The sequence below is a fragment of the Xenopus tropicalis genome, chromosome 5 (assembly GCF_000004195.4).
Source record: "Xenopus tropicalis strain Nigerian chromosome 5, UCB_Xtro_10.0, whole genome shotgun sequence".
Classification (NCBI taxonomy): Eukaryota; Metazoa; Chordata; class Amphibia; order Anura; family Pipidae; genus Xenopus; species Xenopus tropicalis.
In genome coordinates this window covers 126,981,169-127,003,040 of record NC_030681.2, presented here as the reverse complement: position 1 = coordinate 127,003,040, position 21,872 = coordinate 126,981,169, and the positions used below count along the sequence as shown (strand labels likewise).

At 39.4% G+C, this 21,872-nt stretch overlaps 2 protein-coding genes across 2 annotated transcripts; both read right to left on the bottom strand.

The window, feature by feature from the left end:
* Nucleotides 1–2,015: 2,015 nt before the first annotated feature.
* Nucleotides 2,016–3,777, bottom strand: gpr148 (G protein-coupled receptor 148). The gene has a single exon (XM_031902657.1). The coding sequence runs from the start codon at nt 3,670–3,672 to the stop codon at nt 2,620–2,622; it is 1,053 nt and encodes a 350-aa protein (XP_031758517.1). The 5' UTR covers nt 3,673–3,777; the 3' UTR covers nt 2,016–2,619.
* A 5,387-nt stretch (nt 3,778–9,164) lies between these two features.
* On the bottom strand, nt 9,165–20,031 carry amer3 (APC membrane recruitment protein 3). The gene is made up of 3 exons (XM_018094458.2): nt 19,908–20,031; nt 14,642–17,237; nt 9,165–13,736 (listed from the first exon to the last, which is right to left on the bottom strand). Exons 2-3 carry the CDS (start codon nt 17,198–17,200, stop codon nt 13,725–13,727), a joined length of 2,571 nt encoding a protein of 856 aa, XP_017949947.1. The 5' UTR covers nt 17,201–17,237; nt 19,908–20,031; the 3' UTR covers nt 9,165–13,724.
* Between the last annotated feature and the right edge of the window lie 1,841 nt (nt 20,032–21,872).

Genomic DNA, 21,872 nt, shown 5'->3' with positions numbered 1-21,872 from the left:
AAAACCATCTCTTATTATTTGTATTGTAACTAATATTTATGCTTGTGGTGTGTGGGTACATTCAGAGGGGCCCCTGCCCAAGTGTTTTTCTGGGTTAGAGTAATTGTATCCTTACGTATGGTCTGATATGCTTTCCGTATTGCTATTTAGTAGTGAGCTGTATATACAGTAGTACCACTGTTGTCCAAAAGTTGTCAGGGCAGTGTTTCTGAAGAAGGATGATGCATTACACAGAACTTTCTCACACATACAGTAACTGTGCACTTAAGAATTATTTTGCATTCAGTTATCTTGCTAAGGCCAAACACAAGCTTCTGTAGCTCAAAAAATAACAAAAAACATAGCTTTTTAATAAATTCAACACATGCTGGACATGGGTGTATAACGGATACTGCCCCTTCAAACACCAAATTCACCATCGACTCCATTTTTTATTATTATTATTCTCCTCTCTAAACTTTATTAACTCCAAACAAGTTGAGTTAACTCCAGCTTTGTATGGAGAATTATGCACTCCTCGTTAAAGTAACGTTCTTGAACAACCATGTAACTCCAAAGTGCGCAAATTCACCCTGTTCATGAGTATTACAGCTTTAGTAAATATTACTTTTTATATATTCCACTCCAATTTCACTTTGGACCGATGAATATCCCCCCCCCCCCCGTGCTGTATCATGATAAAAAGAAAACGAGTGTTTCCAGCAGGATGTGAAAATGTTACATTATGATATAATTCCATCAACACTTCACGATTCCTTAGTTCTGATCCAAATGGAACACATATTGACACCCTAAAGATATTAACTGCCTTATTCATAATTTAGCCTGAAACATGTAATTAGTTACAAGGAACTTGTGTAATTCAGTTGGGAAAGTGGCTTCGATTGAAAAGAAAAAAGAAATGGAACGCAATTACATTGCTCTCAGGGCTGATTGCTTATATGGGTATGGGATCTGTCATACGGAAACCCATTATCCAAAAAGCTCCAGCTTACAGAAGTCTCCATTTTAAATAAATACAGGTATGAGACCTATTATCCAGAATTCTTGGGTACTGGGGTTTTCCTGATATGGTATCTTTATGTGGATCTCTATACATATCTGCTAAAAAGCTTAGTTAAAGATGAATTAAACCCAATGGGATTGTTCTGCCCCCAATAAGGGGTAATTATATCTTAGTTGGGATCAAGTACAAGGTACTGTTTTATTATTACAGAGAAAAGGGAATCATTTAACCATTAAATAAACCCAATAGGGCTGTTCTGCCCCCAATAAGGGGTAATTATATCTTAGTTGGGATCAAGTACAGGTACTGTTTTATTATTACAGAGAAAAGGGAATCATTTAACCATTAAATAAACCCAATAGGGCTGTTCTGCCCCCAATAAGGGGTAATTATATCTTAGTTGGGATCAAGTACAGGAACTGTTTTATTATTACAGAGAAAAAAGGAAACAATGTTTAGAAATTTGAGTTATTTCATTAAAGTGGAGTCTATGGGCCATGATCTTCACATGGATTATGGATATGGTTCTGGATAATGGGTTTCCAGATTACGGATCCCATACCTGTGATTTAAAATTTTAAAATACATTTCCTTATTCTCTCTAATAATAAAACAGTACCTTATACTTGATCCCAGCTAAGACATAATTAATCCTTATTGGTGGCAAAACAATTGAGTTTATTTTATGTTTTCATGATTTTTGAAGTAGGTATGGAGATCCAAATTACAAAAAGATCCCATATCCAGAAAAACCCAGGTCCCGGGCCTTCTGGATAACAGGTCCCATACCTGCACACATATGTAGAAATGCCCCAGGATTTTTCAATGTGTTACAAGTGTATTGAACAATTTAACTAATGAAAAGACACAATAATATAGGATACAATTTTTTACCTGCATTAGTCCTATAAATCTTGATTCTGTAGGAACATACTGATTGCCAACACAAGTCAATACAAGTATTTGTAGTCCTTTATTTTTATGTATTTATTTAATTTTTTGCTTTTGATACATTTTCATTTTTAAAACCATCTTAAAATCTGGTGCTGCCATTTTGTTTGTTGGCCCAGAACCCCTAATTCCTAGGGAGTGTAACATGGATTGTAATAATATGTGACAGTGCCACAGATGACTATTCTAATAACTGACAAAGTGCTGTCATATCCCTTTAGGCAGGAAACTATTTTCAGTGTCCCTTGCCCAGTGCCACAGTTGGGAACATCTAAAACACCAGTCAGTATCAGAACCAGTATGGGGGCTCCCAGGCACTAGGAATCCAAAGGGCCACAAGTTAAAAATCCTCTTTAATAAAGTTGAATTAAAACATGAACACCTCCATGAGCCGTTGGTATTTCCGCTCCCTTAATGAGGGTCTGGGGCTCCTTGTCCACTTATTCGACTTGGTGAGTTGATCTGCAATGGTTTCTTGTGGCACCTTTACCTTTTGTTGACTAGAAACACCTAAAACACAACATGAAGCTACTGAGCAACATGGGGTACTGTGCCCTCTTACCAAAATCCACCAAATCCACCAACAAAGGAATCTTAAATTGTTTTCCTTATTTCCTCAGTGATTCTAGATATTTGTAATGCCACAAGGATCTCCATTGCTGTCATGTGTCTCGGCTCAAAACAAGTCTATTCTTCGGCTTCACTAGAATGTGGAGCTTGAATGCATGAAACAACTGGAGTGATCTGTATATTTCCCTGTATCTGAAGCCATACAGATATGGGCAGATGCATTTAGGTAAGACAATCAAAACATCACAGATTGTAAATGTTGCCAACAAACTTGTTCTGTAGCCTATGGTGTTATTAATATACAGCACGGATTCTGCCAGGAGAAGCAAAAGCGGAAGGTAGTAAGAAAATAAAATGAAATGATGCATCATGAAGGTGATATTGGCTCTGGAGGAGACACTTTTCCATACCCCACTTTGTCTGGTTTTATAGCAGAGGAACACGTAGCAGCAGATAATCAATGAGAAACACAAGAGGAAAGCAGTAATGCAGAGAATATGGAACAGACGGATTGCTGATTCTGCATGCAGGGTCATGACAAAAATTAAAGGCAGTGAGCATGAATCCGGGTGACAAGTGTCTGGGTTCCGGGTAAAGTGTAAGACTAAAAACATTACTGCTGAGGAGAAAGAAGATGTGATCCACAAAAACACAATTAACTTCTTAGTTCTGGAAGGGGGCAATATGGAAGAATAGCGCAAGGGCCACAGAATAGCCAAGTACGTGTCGACCACCATGAGAGCTGTGGTGAGGACTCCTCCGCCGTAGGTGACGGAAAGAAAGAAGAGAATCAGAGCACACGCTTCCTTGGAAACCTTCACACTGGACACATTGCATATGCCGGCAGTGGTGTTTAGAAAAAGATACAACAAGTCAGAAAGCAATGCATTCCCCATGAGAATGAACCTTGTCTCTTTCCGTAAGCTGAAGGTGGATAAAATGGTCAACAGTACAGCAGCTGTAGCGAATGCGGCCACAATGAAACAAGTGGCTGCAGGGATAAAAAATAACTTCAACTCCATGTTGGGAGGGTTTGTAATCCATTCGTGCTCCTTGTGCGGGAAGCTATCATCTATAGTCCAGGAGAGGTTTAAGCTTCTTTCACTTTGTGATATCACTGAAGCACGGCATTTAGTGGTGTTCATTGCACATATGAAGATGCCAATAATAATGAAAGATGGTCAAGGGATGTGTTTAAAGCAAAGGCTGTGTCTGAGCCAAATGTGCATGAAACAGAGGTTCATGGCAAATGTGTCCCATTTTATGACCCTTGTAAATGGTTGTATCACATCCTGCTAGTGCAGAAAGCCTGCAGCCATGGATATCTGAGTGGCCTTTTAGTACAACACTAGGTGGCTCATTTAACGGCCTCAGGAGAGGAACAGATGGGACTTTCGCTTCACTAAGCAGATAGTGTAAAGTATATACAGCAACCAGCTTTGCATAGTGCGGTGTTATTGATGGAACAACAACTGGCATGTTTTATTGATTCATTTAATAGACTTGGGGTCAGCATTCAGCCAGACAGATACAGAGAAGCAAATTAGGCTGACAATGAATCCATTTTTATATGGGCAATGAAAATCATGAAAAAAAGATAATTAGATTTGACTTTGTTCTGGGTAATTAATTTTCCCTTACTCAGATTTTAAAAAAATATAGGAAAAGTACATGACTTGCATCTGTCACCATTTTGAAAGAGCATGATTCAGAATTTAAACAATGGGATGCTTTAAAGAAATCGTTTATGAAAGAAATTTATGTTGTACAGCATTTAATACTTTAAAGGAATACTGTCATGGGAAAAGTTAATAGAGCTTCTCCAGCAGAATCCTGAACTGAAATCTGTTTTTCTAAAACACAAATAGATTTTTTTATATTAGATTTTGAAATTTCACATTGGGCTAGCCATATTCTTCATTTCCCAGGGTGCCACAGCCATGTGGCTTGTGCTCTGATAAACTTCAGTTACACTTTACTGCTGAGCTGCAAGTTGGAGTAATATCAATCCCCCCCCCAGCAGCCGATCAGCAGAACAATGGGAAGGGATAGCAAGATAGCAGCTCCCAGTAGGTATCAGAATAGCACTCAATAGTAAGAAATCCAAGTCCAGCTTGGGACTCCTCCAGTTACATAGGAGTAGGAGAAACAATAGGTTACCTGAAAGCAGTTCTAATGTGTAGCGCTGACTCCTTCTGAAAGCTCAGACTCAGGCACAATGCACTGTGATTATTACAGCTAAAAAAATATATTTGTTGGTTCAAGAAATTTTAAATGGTAGAGTGAATTATTTGCTATGTAAACAGTGTAATTTAGAAATAAATACTGTAGTTGCAATAGGGTGCATTCACTTACCTAGACACATTGTGCAAAGTGCTCTTTCAAACGCAATCACCATGTTTTATCCCATAATGCACTGTTCTTTCTTGAATTCCAGCATCATTGAGCAGGCCCGGATTTGTGGAGAGGCCACAAAGGCCCGGGCCTAGGGCGGCAGAAGTTTAGGGGCGGCATGCCGCCCCGCCGCAAGAACATTTTTGAATTTTGCTCCCATACGGAGCAGTCGGGACCTCTCCCCACTGCTCCGTATGGGAGTTAAAAAGAGCGTTCGCGCATGCGCAATGGGGAGCTGGCGCTTTGCGCATGCGCAGTGGGGGCGCGTTCGCGCATGCGCACCGGGGGGCGCGTTCGCGCATGCGCATGGGGGACTCCCACAGGGGCGGCCTCGGGGCGCACCGGAGAGAAATCCGGCCCTGTCATTGAGGACGCAAACAAGCTATTCTCTTGATGCAATTGCACTGCGCCTACCAATTCGCCCAAGTTGAAGCAACTGCACAAATCAGGCAAAGCTACACAGAATATTTTCTAAGCCTGCCTGGCGTTATTTCCATTGTTTGCTGCTGTCATATCCAGTGTTAGGTGTGCAACTGACTTGTGTACCCTGTATTTTTGCAGTGTGTGCTGTGCCTATTGACGCAGGGCACCAGGAGGGACCCCGGAGCTACCGGCTGGTCAGGAGGCAGTAGCTCCAGTAGGAGCATCAGTAGGCGCAGCAGTGCCTGATCCGGAATGGAAAGCTGAAAGTACTGAGCTGTGCCGAGCACAAATACAGGGAGGTGTGAAAGTCCATTTTGATGCAAGGAACTTTAATAAAAGTGGTGTTAGGCTCAACTTGCTGCAGGGAAAAGCACAAGCTGCCCATTGCACTTTCAAACATAAAGGAGCCCTAATGTCATACTGTAACTTGGTGAAGCCACTCTTGCTGGAGACAATGCGCCATAACATTTTTGGCCCACTGGGTCATAAAAATGCTGGGGTCAAATTCTGGGGTCACTGGTAGCAACATCACAACATCATCACAAACGAATCCTGAATCCCATGAATCCTGAGCAGCTTTGACAATTTTAATTGGGGTAAATTGCTTGGGTAAACTAAGTGATATCTCTGTAATAAACACTTGGTCAGTAGTCAGCCTGGAATCATAAGCATTGCATTTAGGAGTTTTCTATGCATACCATTAAAACTGTGCCTATTATGTCTTCAGTATATGAAGGGTTATTTGCTATTGACCAGGGTAGAAGTACAAAGCACTCTGCGGTGCTGACAATCCGCCTGTACAGTAAAATATTCTTCTAGTTGTGCCTGTACCTGGAAACACTGAATCCGCCCTGGTGCAGGCACAAGCAGCCGATATCTGCCAGCAAACCCCAAGTTTTGTGTTAGGTGTTGGATATCGACTGCGTGTGCCTGCACCTGTGAGGATTCATTGCTTCTGGGTACAGGCACAACTAGGCATTTTTTTACACATAAGGTTGTCAGCCTGCGCTTATCTGGTGGTTGACCTTGCCCCTAGGGTTTAACAAGCACAGATAAAAAAAATTCTGTGTAGTCTGCTATCTGAATGACGGCATATTGGGGACAGGAGAGGGATGCCTACCCCCGCCCGCCCCTCTTGAATAGAGCACTGCTTACTACAGACAGCACTCTAAGGGGCAGCTGCAGGTGTTTGTGCCCATAAAGAACCCATGTAAGACATTGCTTTTTATGACTAGCCCCAATTGTGGGAGTTCCAGCTGACCTCAAAGTGGAGCAAAACCTCACATCCCTTCGGCAGAATAGCAGTGAAATTTTGTTTTTTTGAACTCCGTGGAGTTGCTTGATAAACAGGCCACTTTGTGCATTTTGCAAAGCAACAATTCTTTCTATTTCTTTTTAATGCAGCGATGCCACCTACTGGTTGATAGAAGTTTTACGGCAAATCTACTGTGTCCCAGAGACACTCCGACCTCTTGTGGCCCAAATCTGCGTTTAGTCTCTGTGGCCAAAGCCATATAGTAGAACTCAAATATCCTGCCTGTTTAACTGCTGCCATGGGTTTGTTTTAAGTCTGTTTAAATGTGTTCACTTATAAGAGCTTAAAGGAACAGTAACACCAAAAAAGTGTATAAAAGTAACTAAAATATAATGTGCTGCTGCCCTGCACTGGTAAAAGTTGTGTGTTTACTTCAGAAAGTCTACTATAATTTATATAAATAAGCTGTTATGTAGCCATGGAGGCAGCCATTCAAAGGAGAAAAGGCACAGGCACATAGCAGATAACAGATAAAACACTATTGTATTCTACAGAACTTATCTGTTATCTGCTATGTAACCTGTGCCTTTTCTCCTTTTTTCCGGGGCTACACAGCAGCTTATTATATAAATTATAGTAGTGTTACTGTAGCAAACACACCAGTTTTACCAGTGCAGGGCAACAGTGCATTATATTTTTATTACTTGAAAGCTCTTTCATTTTTTGGTGTTACTGTTCCTTTAAGTGACTCACTTATTCTCTCAGTGCTATCTGTATAACAGGAGGAATAAGTTGCGTATTTAAAGAAGTGTTGATAAGTGTATTTTATAGTTGAGGGTATTTAAGGGATGGTTCACCTATAAGTTAACTTTTAGTATGTTATAGAATGGCTAATTCTAAGCAACTTTTCAATTAGTCTTCATTTTTCCTTTTTTATAGTTCTGAATTATTAGATTTTTCCTTCTGACTCTTCCCAGCTTTCAAGTGGGGGTTGCCCCATCATCTAAAAAAAAATGTTCTGAAAGACTACAGTTGTATTGTCGTTGTGGTATTGCTATTTTCTCTTACTCGTTATTCTATTCTATTACTCTATTCATATCAGTGCCAGGTTTCTAGGGTAAATTTGACCTTAGCAACCAGATATATGCTGAAGTTCCAAACTGGAGAGATGCTGAATAAAAAGCTAAATAACTCAAAAACCACAAATTAATAATAAAAAGGAAGACCAGTTGTAAATTGCCTCAGACTATCACATGTTACTCACCAACCCCTTGGATGTTGCTCTCAGTGCCCCCAAACCAGGGAGTTATTTGTGAATTCCTGACTTGGAGGCAAGTTTTAGTTGAATAAAAACAAGATTTCCTACCAAATAAAGACTCCTGTAAGCTGATAGGGTGCATAGAGGCTGCCTAATAGCCAATCACAGCCCTTATTTGGCTCCTCCATGAACTTTCATGATGCTTGTGTTGCTCTCCAAGTCTATTTACATTTGACTGTGGCTCGCGAGTAAAAAAAGGTCGGGGATCCCTGCTCTACATCATGCTAAAAGTTGATAAAGTTTATTTAAGGGTGCACAACCCCTTTAAGGGCTCATTTTAGCCCAGGTCACCATAACCTTACTGGTCTCAATTTCCTATGCACAGAAGCAGTTTTAACATGAATATTGGAGCTCTGACTCCATGTTGTTATATAAATATGAAAATTTGGCTATACTGTACTTTAAAATCAACAATTCCAAAAGGGACATGCTTTATGTATAAGGTGTCAGTCACTTCTTTATCTCTACATTGGTTTGTCTATCACTTCTTAGTTAAGTGAAGCAAGAGGCATAAGCAAACCTGCTGCTTTTTTGTATTGTAATTCTTATAGTGTAAATATCAGAGTTGCAATCGATATGCTTGAGAAATCCTCAATACTGGGATATTAGCATTCTCCTTTCCCAAGGGAGCTGAACTCACTATCATGTCTGAAAGATCTAATTACAGAGTCCTTGTGGTTTGTACAGTACATTGCTCCAGCATACTCAGCTGGATTCCACACCAGCCCTTGACAAGATCCCGGCCCGGCCATGCTGCTGCTGCTGCTATATATATTGATTGCAACACCTATTCTCCATCAGCCATTCCATTCACTACTGGAACTGTGAAATCATAAAACGCTAAGTAATGACTTTCTCTCCTTGTCAGTCAGGTTCCTAATAGCCTGTTTCTGATCATTGATATTGATTTCTTCACCAAGTGTAATTTAGCAATAGCACCAAGCCCACCCTTTAACCTTACATGCCAGATATGTGTCTGTTGTTTTACAGCCTACACCTTTGTTTTTTTCTTGCAGGCTCATGTGCAATAGTAACAATAATATGCATGAGTATAGGGGGTAAAGAGAACACAAAGCAACACAGATGCAGGCTGAACATAGAGACACCTTGCAGGTAGTACCATAAACTCAGGCCACTTAGCCATTGTGCCAGAATAGCCGGTTTTTCAGAGCTCTCTGGATAACTGCTTTCTGGTCTGAACACTGGTCACCACTTGAAGAAGAGAATACTCAGAAACAACAAGGACCTAAATTGAAATTTGTTTTATTGATTAAAGGGATTTTTAAATACAGTGTTATTGATACATTCTGTAATGGGCACTCATGAATATTTCTTGGCACAACAATATTAAAAAAAATTAGAAATCCATTAGAATTTTTGAAAATCACATAAAAAGGTCAATAAAAGTCTATTCATGTTCCTAAACCCCCCCCCAAAATGTTTCTGTTACATTCATTTTACTGTACATTCTGGAACATTTGTGCACATTCTGGTACAATCGTTGTTACAGCGACATCAGTTACCTTAATGGCTTGTAAGTAAAAAGCATCATTTATTAATATTCACAGATTGTTGACTTTTTCCTTAGATATAGAAAAACCTCTTGGATTTAAGAAAATGTCAACCCAAGTGGGGCATTTTAGGAAATAATACCCGGTAAACAAAAATGTACACGTCACAACTTGCTAAAACCTACCCAAAATGCAAAGAATGAAATACACAGGTATGAGTGTATCCCAGGGCACAACAGCACATGGAAAAGTCTTATATTTTTTTAGAGTATAGAATCTGAATACTCCAGTTACTTTGCTGCCCATGTTCAGCATTTGCTGTTATTTAGTATAGGATCCATTTCATATAGACAAAAAATGATAAAGATAAAAATAAACACCAGAATAAATACCAAGCACTTCAGTTCTGTGGTAATGAAGTCAGATAAGATATACTTTTACAGTCTTTCATCATATTGCAGCTCCATTCTATACAATCATTTTGTATTGGGGTCTGGAATTGGCTGAGGGAGGGAGAAAACAAAACAAAGGCATATGCGTGCAGCTCTCTACATTTAGTATTGAATGGGTAGCCAGTCATGCTATACAGTGGGCACTATATATTTATATATACCTGTTAAAAGCATGGTTCATTCATGTAAAACAATAAACTGCAACTCATGCACTATTCTTACTTATAGAGTATATATTTTTTTTCTTAAAAAAAAGGCTTGTCCATTTATTGAAATTACTACAGATTAGAGGTCATTAACAATGCAGAACACAGTGTGCAAAGGCCTACACAAAGCACAAAGGCCTGAGGAATAGAGCATTGCCCAAGAGAGGAAGACGATGGGAGGCGCATAGATGCCGGCACAGGGCTCTCTCCTTACAAGTTGCCCATTGACAGGGCTCACCTGTGTCTCTTGATGCTTTGCTCCTCATTTTTTTTTTAATCCAGCAGAGTGTAGCCATTACTGGGGCACAAGGCCTTGTTGGCCCTAATGCTCTAGCATGTGCTCCTTGGTAATCTGTAAATGACCCTTTATATGTTTTTAGCGGCTGGGGCAAGAGTTTATTTTATGCTCCCTTCACTTCTTTGTCAAGAGTCTGTCTATTCATTAGAGCTAAGGCCAAGGGCACACCATGCAGATCGTCCTCCTCCCATTTGCTCCTTCATGTTGCTCCACTGGCAGGCACACCATCCCAAAATGGCTAAGTATGCCTTTTCTATCCAAAATATGCTCAGTGTAGCTGCACAAGGCGTGCCTGCCAGTGGAGCTACAAAATATAGGCAGTGAAAAGTGCTTCATCCAAACGGTGTGCCCTTGGCCTAAAGGCACAAATGGAAGTAAGAAGTGGGGAAAGAAATCTACGTGCCCCAGACTGGCACTTGTAACACTATTGGCATCTGTTAGCACAAGCCGTTCAGAAAGGAGCAAGCCGTGCTGTCATACATTAAAGTGCAATACTTTATACAAGAGCATCCTGCCATAACAATTCCTTCTTAAGGATACATGCTTAACTGCATATTCTGTTCAGTCATATGAGAGGGAGCTCCATTGCTACAACTCCTTGGAGCAGCCACAGATTCCATATGTCATCAAAAAGGGTAATGATGCATCCCCTCTCAGACACAGGCGCGCTCTCACTTTCTATATAGCTATATACATTCAGAAATGATCAGCATAAATCCATTTTATACACAGATATACTGATTATTTGTCATTTGTATAATTTCTGCCTTTTGCTGAAATACACTGCTCTTTTCAATAAAATCTGGATCTATATATTTATATTGATTTGACATAGACATAGAATTTACTTGCTTAAATATCTGATTTACTTGCAGACTGCAAATGTTATACTATTATAAGTTAGTCATATGTTTCTAGTTATTATTAGTTAGTAATAGGTTTCTAGTTATTATTAATTAGTTAGTTTTTATATAGTGGATATTTCTTATATGTATCTATGAAAAAAGTGCAAATTATAAGTGATCTTGTGGCAAAAAGATCTGTTTTGTTTCAGTGGACCATTAATTTGTCCATTAAGGAAATCCCCCTAACCCAGTAGTCATGGTCCACAGGTTATATCTTTGGCGAGGGCCCCCTTTAAGGGAACCTATTATGAAAATTAAAAAATATAATACAGGTATGGGACCTTTTGTCCAGAATTCTCTGTCTCTGGGGTCTTTTCATAGTTTGTATTATTGAATACTGGGTGTATTGGGTATAGGCTTGTTCTGCCTCCAATAAGGATTAATTATATCTTAGTTGGGATCAAGTACAAGGTACTGTTTTATTATTACAGAGAAAATTCATAATTCAGAGCTTTCTGGATAACAGATTTCTGGATAAAGGATCCCATACCTGTTCAATCTATATCTCACTGAAATAAGAAGTATTCTAAATAATTGACAAAAAAATTCTGTACCAAGTCAAGGTCAGATCTTGCATCACAGGTAAAATACATTGACGTATGTTTCTTTTGCCTAGTCAATGTATTAGGTTTAACTATCTTTCAAGATAACTGACTCCGACACAAAGCTGCCTATAGAGAGATAGATTGCCAAGAGTGGGATAATGAAGTATAACTTGATCATTTCGGAAAAGGGACAGAATTTTTAATTGATTATTTATAGAAAGTTTGTTATTTCCATGAGATAAAGTTTATATTAAAACTTGATTTTCATTCTAGTTCCCATTTAACTCAAAACACACAAATATATGAAAACATTATTGTATCAGTTATCCAGTCATAGGTTCAACAATTTATAAACCCATCCCCCAATATTCTCATTATTCAAAATTGCAAGTTAGGGAGTGGCGGTAGGTGTAGGACGCAAAGGAGCTCTGTATATACCTCTTGCCCTATAAAGACAGGGCTGCCCATCAGTGCTGTGCTCTGCATTTAGCCCTGGGTCTTTAATCTGCTGCTAGGTGCAAAAATCAGCAACAATATGCATGGAGTCGCACCTCATATAGCGTATATAGAGGAACAGTCAGTTATGCCACCCAAATGTCATTTGCTCCTAAATGTGGTCACTTGCTTAGCAGAGGCTATTAGAGAGAATTAGTCTATTATGTGCAATAAAAATACATGTTTCTACATTGTAAATTCAATGGCTTTATAACTATGGTATATCTAACCAAAACTAAGAGAAAACACAGAGAAGTATGTGTTCTGTAATATAAATACCTTGAATATTATTGTAATTATTATTCTGATTAATAATATTGATAATGTATTTATAAATCACTGTACAATAAATGGATGTAGAGATTGAACATAATGATCACACACAGAAATATAACCAATAACTGATAGAAAAAGGTAAAGAGGGCCCTGCCCAAAACAGCTTACAATCTAAGTAAGTGCAGTTGTTGACAATATGTCTCCTCTGTACTGAGTGCCAGACACTGAGAAGGTGCACATGCAACTTGTTTGTCAGTGAGCTTATATTAAAGATATACATCATACAGATAATGGCATGCATCGTTGTAATAAGTGGCCAGCTATCTGAACGACGGCTTCCCTTGGCCTGACATGTAGAGCTATAGGTATCAGGCTAATGCTGATTTAAGTGGCCAACTTCAGGCAGAGTAGGTGGCTTTTTTATGGGGCGTCATTGAGTTGAAACAAATAGATCAACCCACTTTTGCCTTCTATGTGGGGGGTAATATTGGGGAAAGATCCATTTGTTTAGTGGCACTGACTGCGCAAGGCTTGTTTGGACCTGTTTCCTCTTGAGGGTGCTGTTTCAGTTACTATACTGTTAGCACCGTGTATATTAAGACATAACTGCTATTTCCTATGTTTCTCTCCAAATGCAGTGTATGTTTATAATTTATTGTAAGACCAGCACAGACACATGGAAACCCTCTAGGTGAAGGTTTCTACAGCTGCCAGCTGATTCTGGGGCTGTACTGGAGGGACTCCACCTGCCCGTGCCTGGTTTAAATAGGAACATTTGGTAGAAGACACAAGTAGTGCTCCATTTTCCAGCTCTGTTGTTGTTTCTAATAGGGAAAATGGCAAATCTCATAGACAAATTAGTTTAATGTATAAAAGAAATGTTGGGAAAATGCAACACGGAGCTAAATAAATGCACCTATATAACTTTTAGTGCCAGGATGTGGGTACAAAACAACACTTTATTCATATCCCCCGGACAGTGGAACTCCATGGCTAATTATAATAAACAGTTGCATACTAACAATATCAGCAGCCATTCCCATTCATGAATCCACAGCCAACATGCACTGCGCCAGACAGCATCTCTCTGTGGGCCTTCACTTATGCATCCTATGAATCCTATTGGTAAATCTACAAATGAATAAACATTAGGTTAGCAGCTGTGTAAATGTACCAGGCTAAATACAATGTTAAACAGATGCTATCAACCCCAAATGTATGTGTGTTTTTCCCTGCTACAGGTGTAGGGTCCATTATTACGGAAACCCATTAACCAGAAAGCTCCAAATTACGGGAAGACCATCTTCCATGATTATTTTGATCAGTTAATTACAATTTTTAAAAATTATTTATTTATATCCCTGTTATAACAAAACAGTAGCTTGATGGTAACTCAGCTGCGTGAATCCATATTGGTGGCAAAACAAGCCTATTGGGTTTATTTCATGTTTAAATGATATTAAGCAGATGCAAGGTATGGAGATCCAAATTGTGGAAAGACTTCTTATCTAGAAAACACCAGGTCTTGTGCATTCTGAATAACAGGTCCCCCATATGTAAGATTCTATGTGACCCTGTTGTAGCATAGAAGGTAATAAGCTTCCAGCTTGCATTGAACTACAGAATAAAAAGGGATGCAATGAAAATATAACTATGTTTTGGGCAAAAATCTGCAAAATAAATCAACTTATTTTAGGGCAGTCAATTAATATAGAATTTTAATTAAATACAAATTATGGGGAAATATTTCACCCTCTGTGTTGAATTATATTAATATGAAACAGATAACACAAAAATAATTCAATGTCATTACAATGTGAATATTTGTGTTATTATTATTATTGTAGCCAGTAGCATTGTTTAGCCCTCTTCAGAGGATTTTCATTGGGTCTCTTTCTTAAAAGGTATCACTTTGGCCAAAGTACAAGAGTACTTTAATTAAACTAGTAGCATTTGCTTTGAACTATGAAACAGCAGTAGCTATGAAATGAGAAACCCAATGCGTATGCCTAATCTTTTATTAGTACGTGACTCACCTTTCCATCAACGTAAGCAGTGGGTGTAAGCGATTCAGTTCTTTTAGACATCTCTGCAGAACCTAGCAGGCTGGAAGTGCTATTAGCATCTTCGCTATACTCCTCAGTGTTTCCAAGGGATTTGTCACACTTAATAGGTGTATTCAAAAATATTGAAGCCTCCCTTGAATTATGCATTTTATACAAAGCTGAAGAACATCTTGAAATCAGTGGTGAAAAATTATTACAAAAATATGGTAGGAATGTTGGCCTGCTGAGAAATACTGGTGTTCTCATCTGCTCTGTGAACATCTGAGATGTATGATTATCCTTGGAATCTTCCTTACAGTTTATGAGTTGAGATATTGCTGTTTCTTTGTTGGTTTCCTTGGTTTCTTTCCTGCAGGATAAAGCTGGGTAAATTGTTGGCTGAAGGCCATGTTTGTGCTGTTCAATATAATTCTTGATATTATTGGAAACCTCTTGTGATTGTATTATTTTTTCTGTATTTATGTGTTTTTCTTGCTGGTTGCTGTGGCCTTTGTATGATAGATGCAATGAAGCAATTTGATTGGCACAACTCTCCAGTAGTTTGATAATGTTCTGATCATTTTCAGTCATTGTTGGTTTCATACAGCTTGAAATACATTCCAGGTCAAGTGAATGAATATTGTTTTGGTTGTCAGCTTTAGGAGGCTGAAGTTCATTGGAACTGTTGAATACATTTACAGAATCTGTGTTATCTAGTTTATTAAAATAGCAATTGTATGATTCTACCTCATTCTTGTATTTATCTTCATTGCTGAATAAAAGTGGTGGTTTGTAGTTAGATTGGTTGTCTGATGGAAGTGACCCAGACTTCTCCTCCAAACGACTGGTCTCTGATGTACACACTGGGGCCTCTTCTGTCTGTGGACCTATTAATTCTTGTTGGTGTTTGGAGTCATGGTCTTCATTTTCGTTGTGGTTAAAGGCATCTTTAGCTATTTGTCTCTCAGATTTCAGTTCATGTCTCATGGTCTCTTGGTTTTCCCCATCACAACTTTGTAATTCCTCTGCAGCTTCGTCATGCTCACTGGTAAAGAAATCTTCACTGGTGACTAGAGATTCAGAAATATGACCTGCCTTCCTCAACCAGTTTACCATCCCTATTGTTAAGGACAATTCAGTGTCACAGAGCTTCATCAAGCATTCTTTCCCTTTCCATGAACCTTGAAGGCCAAAATCTTCTACTAGATCGCTAGCTATGTGTGTTGCCATATTTTCCTCAGAGCCAACACAAAAGCTATACATTGACTGAGGATTGTCGGTACTGTGCCCTGATATTGATAGTGCACTGTCTAAAGCAGAGCATGGCGTTGTTTCATTAGAATTATAAAATAACTCGAAAAGTGCATCTCCGCTATAACTATCTCTTGGATATGTTGGAAGAGATGCATTCTCCTTTTTTTCATCAAACATTCCAGGGGACATTGAGTCACAATATCCTTCATCACTTGTAGAAACTGGTGATTCTGCATCAGTGAAAGTTCCATTGGAAGATACCAGATCATTAGAAGGGGATTCCAGCTCCTGCTGTATCGTGGGAGCATGGCTAGCCTCCTTTGCAACTGTATATTGGGAGGCTGGAAATAATGTGAGATCAACCTGCAGATTTGAACAAAAACATTTTGCAGATTTGTTGTGTCCACAAAGTCTTGTAAAATCGACTGATTCTGCTTTAGCTGGTGATGCAAGTTTTTCAACCCCACCTTGAAATGTCCCTGACATGGAGCGGTCTTTGGTAATACATTTCAATTTATGCCCAGCCTTTTTGTCATCTGTACCCAAAAAGGTGTGATTTTCATCTGCAAATATTTCCCCACAGCCAGTGAGAGAATCAAAGCTCTTCAGAGAAGCCACATCCTCACAAAACCTATGATAACGATCAATAGGGTCGATATTTAACTCATTATCAGAGAATTCATAAACTGATAGCTCGTCAGGATGTATCTCTCTTGAATCCATTTTCCCCTCTTCTGCATTAAATAGTATTTGTTGTAACCTGTTTGTTTCGGTCAGGGATACAATGTCTTGGCATTTATTTCTTTTCAACTGAAATATGTTTCTAAACCCCTTTTTTGTTTTTTTTAAGGAAATTCTCTTCCTTGGTAGAGTTTTAGCCACTGATGGTACAAAAGGCATCTGTGGCACAAAGTTCCGGTAGTCAATCATTTGTTGGTTGGTGGCTGAATGACAATTTCCTTTTCCATTTTTATTTTCAAATCCTGAGAAGCTGACACTGCTGGGAATCCTGCCTTTTGTACTTGCAGACGAGATTTCCTCTAGTTTGTCTTCTTTTGTGACACAATCATGTGTTTTGCTTTTTTTGACATATTTGTTGCACCGGTCATTATCTGTAGTGTTCACACATTTTCCATTTGATGTCTCCCTGATACTGAAGCCATTAGTTTTATCTAATCTAGAAATGCTTCTTTCAACATCTCGAATCTTCTTATCTGCAACTCCAATACAGGGCAAGTTTTCAGGAGGATTTTGTGTGTAACTTTTAATGAAGGTCTTGCCACGTAGAAGCTCCATTTTAAGATGTTGTTCCTTCCAATGAGATTGACAGTACCTGTTATTAAAGAAACAGTATTTTATTTCCTGATATACTCTTTATATGTTGCATCACTGTATATATTAAAGGGGTTAGGAAAAAAAAAACCACACAGTTTGCACAGGAGCAGTAACCCATAGCAACCAATCAACACAAAGCATTTACCAGTCACCTATTTAAAAGCAAACATCTTATTAGTTGCTATGAGTTACTGCTCCTGGGCAAACATACTGATTACAACATGATTACATATGGGCTTAGACCGTTTTCAAGAAAATGTGAAAACATCTTGTATACTACTTACATAAGAAATGTATATATTTTAGCTACTGTATATAGCTAATGTATATATTTTAGTTACTGTGCTGTGCTTTGGGTACAAAATAAGCATACATATTTATGTATATGTATGTATATCTTTACTTATAAAGTGCTACTTATGTACGCAGCGCTGTACAGTAGAATACATTAATACAAACGGGGTTATTAAGATAATAGATAAATACAAAAAATATTTGTTGTCTGGATCAGTCCCTTAGACCGATTTGACTGCTTATCGGCCCGTGTAGGGGCACAAACGATGGGCCTGCCCGACCGATATCTGGCCTGAAATCGGGCATTTATCGATCGGGCAGGTTAAAAAATTTAGTCGGATCGGGGACTGCATCGGCTTGTTGATGTGGTCCCCGAACTGACTGCGCCCACTACCATCGCTTTAATTCGATTGTTTGGCCCCAGGGAGGTGGAAGGTGTCCACTCGTAGGTGGGGATATTGGGAGACGTGTAAGGCCACCTTTACTCTACAAAAAAATAAACACCTACTGGATGTGCAACATATTCATAGCTTTTATCAGTAGCCCATTTTCCAAATGGAAATATAAAGCCTAAGGATCACAATTCCTGACAGTTCCAGTCATTACTAAATTTCAGTCTTTGCATGCTGGTACCAAAAACTGGACAGAAGGTTCCTTAAAGTCCTTCTGAAGTGATCCAAGTTGGTTCTCTGTAAACAAGGGAGGAGTGAGAGAAAGATATGTGCCCAGACCCCTGTGTTGGCAGCCAAAGGCTTTTATAGCCCTGTTCAGTTGGATCATTGGGGTAGGCTTCTCTTATAGTGCAGGTAAATATTATAGTTATTTTGATATGGAATTTTACTTTACATATGGGTCCCATAATAACTCTCCAATAAATTATGTAATTGAATTCAACAATAATAGAGAACACTGTTAGTCAGCCACTGTGTCATCACAATTTTTTATTAATGGGACAATATACCTCCTTATTCAACACAACTTCCATATATAGGGCCTGCATTGAACACACATTTTCCACACAGTTTTAATTAGAAATCTATATTTTTATTTATTTTACTAAACTGAAAGTAGTTTTGCTCACAGGTTTCCTGTTGTTTTCCCCTAAAACTGTGGGAGGAAAAGAAGGTAGACAATCAAATTACCAGTCAACAGATAAGCCTTTGTATAATAATACACAGGGTGAAGGACACAGGGTAGAGGGAAGGGTCTGTTAATACAAAGCTCATTATCGCCATTAAAATAAATTATTCTCATCACAGCAAGATTAGTGGGAAGATAGTTATGGTAAAAGTAAGATTATAATTCATTAGATAGGCAGAATACCTTTTCAACACAAGACCTGTGCTCATGTTAAACATAGGTCTATATAAGCCCCTTTAATAATCCTGCCCACCCCCTGAGATGCCAATACCCGCTCTGTGCATGTCTGTATCACTGGCCTGGAGTGGTAGAATTTTCTAAAGGCCTGGGCCTCTTTGGGCTCTATAGCAAATATTACCCTTGGCTATAGTTTTCCCGCGGCTGGTATATGACTGTGTTCTAAAAGCTGCTTTACAATTGAGGAGCTTAGGCTACAGGGTTAAATACAGAAGCTTACCTGTGCTATGGATGCTGTAACTCAGCTGATCACAATAGTTCTGTTTATCCAATCTACTCTTGTTTTTCTGGATTACTTCCCACCCCTAACAAACACCAATAGGGCACCCCTGGACTATCTAATATTAATATTCACAAAAACAAACCCTCTGCCATCACTAAATGCTGCAATAATGAACACAATTTCATTTTTAAATTATAACTCTATGGCTGCAAAGAAACAGAGACGTTTGCCACTGGGTTACAATTATTGTACATAATATAAATGCAACACGTTACAATAGACACTCACTGATACTAACCCAAAAATACAGATTTGCCTTGTGTTGATGTACCAGGCTTAGTTCTCCCACCCTGAGATCTGTGCCTCATTATTCACTGACTGCTATTAATAATTACTAGATGGGGCTGCATGCCGAGAGAAGAAGCAGCAGCAGCTGAATGCAGGAATGTGATAATGGGAATCCACTGCATCATTCTCATCACTGGAAGCTCTGTTTTACCATAAATACGCTTTTACTTGTGGGTTGCCACAAAGGGGGCCAGTGGGAAACAAGAGAGGGATTGAATAGTGGGGGATGTGGATAGCAGCCCACTCACATCAGAATGACTCCATAATGCAATGAAAATGTATATGTGCTTGTCTCACTAGGGAAAGCATGATGGAAAAGGAGATCTAGGTGTGTGTGACTACCTGTGTACGCCTGGCTATATCCCTCGGCAATAACGTTACATTTGGTAAAAGAGAAAGCAATAAAAGCCAGGATGCCATACTCACCAGGATTTGTCACTCCGGCAGGTGCTTCCTTTTCATTCTGTTCTTCATTTTAGCCTCATTCAGCAGAGGAGGAGGATGAGGAGGCTCCGAGGGAAGCAGGCACACTGATGCTGATAGTACAGCCGAGCATTAGTTCCCTCCCCTTTGCAATCAAATGCCTTCTGCCCAGCACCCAGTTCTGATTTCCAATACGGATTGGAAGCACAGTAATGCTCTGCGCTGAGCACAAGGAACAAAGTAATCTCATTTGCAGTTGGTCCATTCTAACTGATGACATGTGCTGTATCTCTGGCACGGGTTTATGGGCAGGCAGGAACCACAATCCAGAGATTTATATTTATCATGTTATATTATTTGTATTAATCACTCCATGTTAGTACAGAGAAGGCATTTGCCCTGGCTCACCAGTATCATAAGGGGCCCCTTTGAAGAAATAACTTGATAAGAGCACAAAGTACGTATGTTGCTGAACAATAGACATATGTTGTAACTGCAACTTCAACCTTCCCATGAATTCAGCTGCTGTTGCACTGTAATATCCATAATCTCTTCAGAACAGGGGATGCTGGGAATTGTTGTCCCAATTGTTGTCACAGGTTGAACTTTCCTAGTGTTTTAGTTAACATAAAATGCCACAATAGAAATAACCTGTTGAGGATATGTACTGTGTGTCTCATAGGGATAAACAACTTAATTGGCTGCAACTGCATCATGACCTAATGGACTAGCATGTTAATCCTTATACAAGGACAATGATGGGCCAGCTGGGAAAAACACCAGGAAGCTCATTTACTGACATTGGCGAATTGTGCAAAGTGCAAAAAAAACAGATATGTTTTTAATATGTTGCCCCCTACCCTGCCATCAGCACCTGTGGGCATTTGTTCTTATGCACCAAGACCTGCACTCTGGAATATATGGGACATGTGGGAAAAGAACATAGCTGCCCTCTCTCCTACCCCCCACCCATGAAGGCCTGGATTTCTCAATGTGGCGCCCCAAGGCCAAGTATGGTGCACCCACCCCTGCCCCCTCCTACATCCACTCACTCACCCCTATTCACTTTCCCTTCTGGTCACATAGTGATGGTGACATTGCTTGCAGGAGATTTAAGCAGCCATATTTCCTGCTTGCCCAGATATTCAGAAACAAGCGTAGAGGTGACTGGGTGGCATGCTGCCCCTAAAACAGTGCCGCCCTAAGCCCGGGCCTTTGTGGCCTTCCCATGAATCCGGGCCTGCACCCATGCCCTATCTTGTGTATCATTCAGGTTGCAGGGTGCAAAGGAGCCATGTTGGAGGCAGAACGAAGAGGGCTGCCTTGCCCTACTGCCACTGCATCTCACAGAACTTAGTTATACCCTTGATGCAAGTACTTTCTAATTCCCTGTCCAGCCCTTCATATCACTGCCCTGCCCTTTGCATCATTACCCCCCCTTTATGCAGTTACTGCCTCTTTGCTTTCCAGAATGGTATTTCGCTTTTAATGGGCAGCAAATTGTTCTATATTAGGTCAGCCCCTTTATTGCAAGTTAGAGCTGCCATATTGCTTCCCATTGCAGGTGCATTCTATTTATCAACAAAAAATGAATGTCCATTTATGGTTATTAAGTGTTCTGTTGGTGTCTATAAAGAAATCACTGCATGCACTCCTGATTAAAAAAAATGCAAATGCTAAATGTATACAAAAAGTTAGTTCACCAGTACCTGTGTACTTTCAATATTGACTCCCTTACCTTTCATTTGCTATCTTATATGGGTGCATCAGATCCGGGATATTGCTTGGAATTTGGCTGATTTGGATTCAGCTGAATCCCACCAGAACTGAATCGAAACCCATGGACAAAATAAAGTGACAATTGATAATGCACTGCTGACATTTTTCTTAGATTTGAATGTTCAAATTAGGGTTCAGATTTGGTTTTGCCAAATCCAAAAGTTATAGATTCAGGACATTCCTATTGTC

What these genes read in the sequence shown, in the direction of transcription:
- gpr148 (XM_031902657.1), bottom strand. Translation starts at nt 3,672, where the DNA reads ATGAACACCACTAAATGCCGTGCTTCAGTGATATCACAAAGTGAAAGA.
- amer3 (XM_018094458.2), bottom strand. Translation starts at nt 17,200, where the DNA reads ATGGAGCTTCTACGTGGCAAGACCTTCATTAAAAGTTACACACAAAAT.